Here is an 8,455-nt window from a genome sequence, read left to right on the forward strand (position 1 = left end):
TATATAAAAAATGGTTGACCCTATTTTTCTGAATATAAAGGAGATGGTCGAGGGTGCAGTCAGAAAGAAACAAAAAACAGTTAATAACCATTTATTTGCCAAAATAGTTGTTAACTATTTTTTGTAATCATCCAACCATCTCATCCATATTAAAAAAATACATATAATTAATGATGTAATTAAAAATGTGTATTAATTATATGTAAGTACTAAAATGTGAATAAACTAACAAAGGTATTCTCGATCAGAAAATTTCTTACTAACCAAAAATATATTTGTTCTCTCTCCAGGAAAATTAATTTCTTATAAATGAAATAAGAACAAAAACAATTTCAAATAATAAAAAAAAAAAAGAGATAGTTTAGGTTGTGTTCAAGAAAATACTTAATAAATAGTTGAAAATATTTATAAATAACTTATATAATTAATTAATAAATAGTTTCAACTATTTATAAATAATTTAATTAATTAATAAATACATAGTTTCAACTATTTATAAATGATTTACATAATTAATAAATAAATAGTTTCAACATGTGGAATGTACCTCTACACAACAGCTCTAACCGTTGTAATTAAAAATTGTCGTTAGTAAGAATGACAATACAAAAAGAGGAACAGAGAGGAAATAAAATAATTTTTAAAAACATTTATTAGAAAAAAAAAATGATTCTTGATGTTTATAAAGTTATTACAAATAATATAAAGCTATTGATTAAATTTTACATCAAGATTTAGTTAATATCACAGTTCCTTACAAAAATATATTCTTAAACAATGTTATGGATATAAAAAAAAACATAGTTCAAGCACAACATGATTATAAAATATCAATAGCGTCATTCAAAACAATAATAAAGCTACCATATAACACATAAAATAACAAAATAATAATATCTGAAATATGGTTTTATATGGTGATTAAATGAATTGAAATGTCAACTTGAAATAATATATATAGGCATATTATTTTTTTCAGTACATATTCTTAACTATTGTTAAAAAATCTTATCAAATATCAATTAAGATCACAGAAATAATAAACTTAAAGATGCATAATAACTTGTGAACCAAGTTCACAAATGTTAACAATATTGGTACAATTTACCAAACATGATTAAAGGATAATTTGACATTAAAATCAACTAATGGTGAAAACATTTTTAAGAGTTCTATAGCAAAACTACATAAAATGAAAAATCTATGGACCACTTGTGAACAGATTGGCTCACAACTAAATAGTAACAAAAAGATGACTATTTTTAATAACCATCATTATAAATCTATACTTTTGGAAAATAAAAGCATTTTTGAAATATAAAATAAAACATAAATTTTATAAGTTCAAAGTATTCCATTGAAAAGAAAGGGTAGGCTATGTTAAAGTGGCCTATTGATTTTTTTATATGAGTATAAATAATCTACATGTTCAACATCATTGCCGTTAAAATAAAATATTCACAATATTCACCCTAAAATATATTCCTCATAGAGGAAACTAGTTTTTGTAATTATTTAAAAATAATATAGATATTTGAATTATATAAATGAAGATGAAATTGATTGATTCTATAAATAATCATTTTCTAAAACAGAGAGCATTTTATCAATTTATCTGAAATATGGGTAACAGAATACATCAAATATAGTTAAAGCAGTTCAAATCAACAAGGTTATATTGAAAATTGGAATGGAATTTATTAAACTGTAAAATACAAAATAAATGAGAATATGTTTATAAAAAATTGACTATCAAACTACGATGGTAAAGCACCAAAGATCAGCAAAAATCCTCATATTCTTATCTTAAAGTAATTATTTTTCCAAATAGCCTAAGAAATGAAAAACTCATTGCATACCCAGATAAATATAGAATCTAAGGAAAAATAATTGGTAATAATAATAAGTAAATGACACCTTTATTCTTGACGTTCATTAAAGTAATTTAAAAAAAAACAAACAGTAAGTAGAAATCAAAAACTCAATCAAACAATGCAAAAAGTAGAAACAAAATGGACTTTTAGACAAACATTGTTTCTATATTTTATCATTATCTGAACCAGAATTTATCATAATCCTCCCTCACTCCATATCCTTTAATTTAGGTGATGTATAACTGACAAGTTTAGCATAAAAGGCTTAACAAAATTTTCCTTAAAAAAATAATTAAATTAACTAAGTAATTTAATATTAAAGACACATAAAGTAAAAAAAAAGAAACAGAAGCCTAACTACAACTAAATTACAAATATAATACGTAGTCAAAACAAGTACTACAAACTGAACCTATCCTGATGAAACAAAAAAATTTACAACCTAAAATCCAAAAGATATTTGACACCAGCAAAGCCCTTTGATGTTGCAGTATTTTCAAGGGCTTCTTTGTAGCTTTCAAATGGAACTAATTTATGAGCAGGAGCTTTGATTTTCCCACATCTCATCAAGTCCATTATTTCATCAAACATTTTCCTCCTCACTTCAGAACGGCGATTGACCGATGTCCATCTTGTCATCCAATAACCTTTTGCAGTTATATCCTGTAACAGAAAAACAAATTATTAATTAGGTATTTAATAAACAGAAAAATATTAACAATTTGAATAGGAGGCAATAAATTTTACAAATCAACTTTTCTTGGACAATACTTTTATAATTTCTGAAACCACAGTCTGTTCATATATTTTTCCTATACAAAGTATAACCTTATCTTCTTTTATTTACTTTTCTAAAATGAATTTTTGTCAGTTTTTTACTTGAAACAGTAATTTGTTCAAAATTATTAGACAGATTAAATAAAATAGTAGCGAGAAACATTTGATAATGGTTAGTTATCGCAAAAGGAAGTTTTTTAGTAAGATAAGGAATTAGAAAAGAAGCTTAGGAATTATCGATTCCTTTATATATATTATGGCCTTACATGATTATTTTAACAGCTTGTAAGTTTTTTAAAAATGTTGATAGTGGGGGGGGGGCATAGTCTAATGCAAGGAGCACCACCTAACTATTTGCAATGCTATAGCCATCAACTATTATAATTAAAAATAGTAAAGATTAATTAAAAAATAAATAAAATAGTAATCCAGAGAAAAATAACAAACAAATCAATAAATAATTATAAAATATATATAAAAAAAATTGACTAGAGCTGAAAAATAATTAGAGAAAGAGAAAAGAACAAAAATTAAAATAATGATAATAATAAAAATAAATCAATAAAGAGTTAACAACAGGAAGTCTTGATCAGCCTGGGCTTCAGTCATGGCGATGTGGTTGGATTGCCTAAGTTATATACTACAGAGCTCCTTTATCTGTTGGTAGATTGGAGTGGAATTTCATAAATTGTTTTTTTTATTTAATCATCTATCAATTTCACTTACAGTTCATGATGCAATTAGCTGTTTCATACAATCCATGGGGAATCAACTGCGATTCTCAGAATCTTGTTTTGGAGTGCTCTCGATTGCTATGAATTGATATTTCAGAGCTCTCTTTCATCCTCAGAGTACTAAATTTTTATCTCAATATTCATTATTTTTTCCTACTGTGTACAAATTTATCCATAAAATGTTATTTTGTCAGTTTTTATGAATAGTTTCAATAGGAACTAAATCAAAACATTGATGCAATGGTAGATGAAAATATAATGTTTCGAAAAAAATGAGGTTTTAATTTCACTAATATAATTATTATGTTATATTGATAAAATACTTTATAATTTATTATAAATTATAATAACTGAAATGTAAATTTACCTTAAATATTAAAAGAGAAGTAGGAATTATCACAGGTTCTCGAGACATGCCTCCATAGGTGACTATCACACCTTTGGGAGCCAATTTTCTCATTAGCTCACTGGCACTCTTTCCACCGACACAATTTAAAGCAAGCTTTGGAGCGGGTACTTCTTTAGATTTTATCAGTTCAGTTGTCCTAAATTATAACAAATTCATTGATTTAGTCTTACATCAAGCACTGATCATTACTTCATAGAAAAATTACAACAAAATAAAATGTATTACTTTTAAAAATTATTAATTATCCAGATGACCTAATTAAATCTCTCTAGGCTAAGCAATTAAAATATAATAGAATAGAAATTAACCTGTTCGAACAAACAAACTCTTTAGTTTTATATAAGAGTTATAGCTATAGTTACTTAGAGATAGAGATTAGAGTTATAGTTTATAGTATAAATAATTTTTTTTTTCTAACCTCCTATTTATTTATTTTTAATCAATTACAATTATATATTACTTAACCTAGGAAAATTATATCTACACATATTTACATTTTATCTTGTTTTGCCTGATGGCATTATAAGATAAGGAAAACATTGTCCGCTGAAGGCGGTTTGTACATGAGTGGCGTGATAGCCAGGGAGCTAACAGAGAATGGGGAGGGACCATTTCGGCTGGTAGACTATAGAATAAATAAATAAATATAATAGGGCACATTATATAAAATACTTTATATTGTAGGAAAATAGTACGGATGGCACTCGATAAAGGTATCAAAATAGTAAAAGAAAAGGACAGCCTGGCTTGTCCTTCCATGACAGAGCAATCTACTATTACATGTTCTGCTGTTTCAGGAATTCCGCAAGTGGGGCATGGGGGGTTGATGTTCTTTTCAAAGCTCTGCAGCTTTCCCTGAAACTCCCCCGTGTCCTGTTAGGATCTGTGAGACCCAATAGTCTGGGAGGACCCACTTAGCCTTCAATCTAGAAAGGACGGTAGGGAAGAATTTTCTCAAAGTAGCGCCCTTCTGGCTTGCTACCCACCATCCATTCCACTCCTGTATTGAGTCCTCCCACAGTATTTTAGCCACCAAAGGATAGCTAACCTGATTTTTTCAAGCTTATACTAATGATTTTCATTCCTCACCCAGATCCTAATGTTTCTAAGTTTTTTCGGCTACCATCTTGTGAACGTTGTTATCTGATGCTGTGCCTATTTCTATAATACTTATACATTTTTCTTTAATAGAGATTAGCAAAATATTGGGCTTATTGTGAGGAATAGTGTATTTGGTGATGATGGCCTGCTCCCTATAGAGCTTGACAACCCGTCTATCACTATCACATCTTTGAACATCCAGCTGCCTCAGATTCTTCTTCACATTTTCCAGGCATCTGATCTGGATGCGTCCTCATTTTTGGTTTCCATCTGGTTTCCCATAGACCATCTTCTTGGATATCCTTTGATCGGGTATTCTCTCTACTTGTTCTATCCATCTTACTCAAGCTCTTTTCATTTTTTGTTGGGTTCCCCAAATAATTCCATCAGCTACTCATTCCTTTTTCTTCTCCAAATGCTATTCTCCAAGGCTCCTCCACATATTCTTCTTGATACCTTTCTCTCTCAGGAGTTGAGCATCTGTTCCGCTTTTCTTGTCAAGGGCCATCTCTTTTTTATTTTTTTTTTTCATTTTTAAGTATTAGTCTGATATATAAATCCTTATGTACAAGATTGGCCATTTATTGAGGAAGGCTTTAGACTATAAAATGTCACATTGCTTTCTTTTAATTATAAGTTTAAAGGTTGTTGCTAAATAACTATAATATTTTTAATACAAGTTTCATCAAAATAATTAATTATTTGATACTACTTTGAGAAAACTTTTTAATTTTAATTTATATCCTAAGCAAGTCTTCTCTCATAATATTTAGTAGTTAGAAAAACAAAATAAGATCTTATGAAACACTTCAGTGAAAAATTACCTTAACTCTTCTTCTGTCAGAACATATGTGGCCCCTAGTCCACTGAGATGTTCCTTAAGCTTGTCAATATCTGGACGATTGCGAACAATATTGATAGATTTAAGGCCCCAAGCTTTACAAAACTGAATCACATTTTGTCCAGCAGAACTGTTCCCACCATTTTGAATCACAGAATCTCCGGGTTGTAAATCTACAAAATCTTTCAACATTCTATAAGCTGTGCTTGTATTCGATGCTATCCCAGCTACTTCTACTAATGGTACATTGCTAGGGATCTGAACAATTAAAAATTATCAAATCAATACATGACAACAAATAAGCTATTAAAATAAATATATAACAAATTCTTCTTACTTTATATAACAAATCAGCTTTAACGACAGTATGTGATCTCCAGGTTCCAAAATTTTCAACATTTGGAATCACCATATCACCAACTGTTAGATTCTTTACATTTTTTCCAATTTCTACAATTTTTCCGACTCCTTCATGACCAGGTACACCAGGTAGTTCAGGTTTAACAGGATATGTCCCCTGAATGGTATTGATATCAGCTGGATTTATAGAAGCAACTAACATTTGCACAAGTACCTAAAACAATACATTTTCATGTGAGAACTTTAAGTATTAATATATTTTATGTACAAACTTAATAATTTTAAATATATGTATATATAGTTGACCGTAAAAATTGATACATAAGAAGATGGTTAGGGCTTTAATATATAGATGATTGACTGTATTTTTCAAAATTTGAAGGAAACGGTCGGTTGGTGTGGTCAAAAAGGAACAAAAATTAATTATCAACTAAATTAACTATTCTCTGTTCCTTTTTGACCGCAACCCCGACCATCTTCATATTTCAAGCATTGGTTACTTTGTGATCCTCCCTCTCCTCCCCCCCTCACCATAGATTTTTAGAAAACTACAAATTAAATTTAATATCAATGGGAAAAGGAGAACTTAAGAGTCGGTATCATTGCAAACTTAGAGGGAATCATAATGCAGATATCAGAAAAGTTATAAATTTAAAAAAGTAGTTTTGATACAGGCTATTTCATTTAGTTGTAAAGAGCTAAGTTCGGTGATTTTTCCTCAATAGTGTTCAAAATTATTACAATCGATTCTTTGTATTATCTTTTACTACTTTTGATGTAACTCCAAAAATGAAATTGAAAATCAAATTTTAATTTCCTTTGGTACCTTTAAACATACTGTTGCTGAATAGGGTCAGATCAAAACCAAGGTACTGAACTCAATAAGATTTCTTGTTTTAAAAAACATCAGGAATTCAAACTGTTTTATCTATTATTTTCAGAAAAAATGTTCAAGAACAGAGGGGAATTATAATCTCAAGTCCCACAAAATTGGAATAATTCTCGAGATGAGGGTTTGGAAGAGGAATTTGAAGAAGTTTCTTATAATAAAATTATTTCAACAGAAATGGAAGAAATCATCAGGACTTCAATATACCTATAAAATAGATATAAATTAGATAGGTCACTGGGCTGTATTTTCCTCGAAGGGTAAATGGTGAAATGTTGCAAAAATGCAATGTATGATTTTATAAGTCTGTTCCAATAACTTCTGACTGTCTGGAGCATGTGTAGTATAGTTTTTTCCTTTCTAAAACCTATACTGCAAATGTATAGTTCTGGAATTTTTATTTTACTTAAATTTAAAATTGCAGATCAATCAACCAACCAAACTATGCCTTCTTTTTGTTTCTGCTCCCACTCACCCTAAGCGAATAAAATATCTTTAAAGATACTTTTTTCATAAAACTTATACTTAAGATAATAAATTTTTATAATCAAGATTTTAACTATTTAACGTAGTAGTTGTGTAGATAAGCATTGATAGATATAGAAATACAGTATTTTCTGTTTAGTCTCTTTATCTAAATTTTAAGGCTAAGATATTGAAAATATTTGTAACAAAAAGTTAAAAGAAAAAGGAACAAGATTATGTTGTGGCCTTGAGTTCAAATAATTGCATCCCATTAAACTATGAGTTGCAACTTAAATGACAGCTAACTCCTATAGGAGTTTCTGACATGAAAACCATTCATTCTCGATTAGATTTGAAGTAGATTATCACTGATAAGATAAAGACTTGAAATAATACACAAGTTCAAAAATAAAATGTAACCTACCTCATCGTCTTGTGGTCCATGTATTTCTTCAACAGCAGATTGGACGACTTTTAATGGGTCTCCAAATTCTTGAATAAGCAACTTTTTACATTTCAGATCGTGAATGTAATTGTGACATGCCATATAAGTATTTTTGGGCTTCAAAAACCTCGCACTAAACAAAATCGTCCTCAAACTCTGAGCCATGTTTCCACTATCAGCTGTCACACAACAACGATTGCCGGTTTCCTAGCTGGTAGTTATCCCTTCTTCTCAAGGTTGTTTTTAATTTTTATTTTTTTTATTTAGATAATTACTTCATGTCCCTAATTAGTTTCCTAATGACATATGGGGTTTCATAAGGCAACATTTTGATGTCGTGAATTATAGATTAAAAATAAAATTTTGCCATCCATTAATGAATCAGAAATTTATTGTGCCATTAAAGAAAAAGAATTTTTTTATAAGTTATGATAAGGTTACTTTTCTATTTGCACTAGTAACAGGTTATCAAATCGGTTGTTTTCAATATAACCGGTTATGTTTAACTGGCCAGTTTTGAAACCGGTCGTTTTCTTAGTAACTGGTTAATAGAAACTGGG

General features: G+C 29.0%; 1 protein-coding gene across 1 annotated transcript in view; it reads right to left on the minus strand.

The window, feature by feature from the left end:
• LOC106682656 (enoyl-[acyl-carrier-protein] reductase, mitochondrial) overlaps positions 1-8,179 on the minus strand; it is an 8,469-nt gene extending 290 nt beyond the window's left edge. The window contains exons 1-5 of the mRNA XM_014423643.3: positions 7,875-8,179; positions 6,074-6,310; positions 5,720-5,994; positions 3,753-3,930; positions 2,317-2,537 (exon numbers count right to left, since the gene is read on the minus strand). Coding sequence (XP_014279129.1) covers positions 2,317-2,537; positions 3,753-3,930; positions 5,720-5,994; positions 6,074-6,310; positions 7,875-8,060 — 1,097 coding nt within the window. The 5' untranslated portion in view covers positions 8,061-8,179. The remainder of the gene's footprint in view (positions 1-2,316; positions 2,538-3,752; positions 3,931-5,719; positions 5,995-6,073; positions 6,311-7,874) is intronic.
• Positions 8,180-8,455: the final 276 nt, after the last annotated feature.

This window comes from Halyomorpha halys, unplaced genomic scaffold (assembly GCF_000696795.3).
Source record: "Halyomorpha halys isolate HHAL.00 unplaced genomic scaffold, Hhal_1.1 Scaffold433.1, whole genome shotgun sequence".
In the NCBI taxonomy this organism is placed as follows: domain Eukaryota; kingdom Metazoa; phylum Arthropoda; class Insecta; order Hemiptera; family Pentatomidae; genus Halyomorpha; species Halyomorpha halys.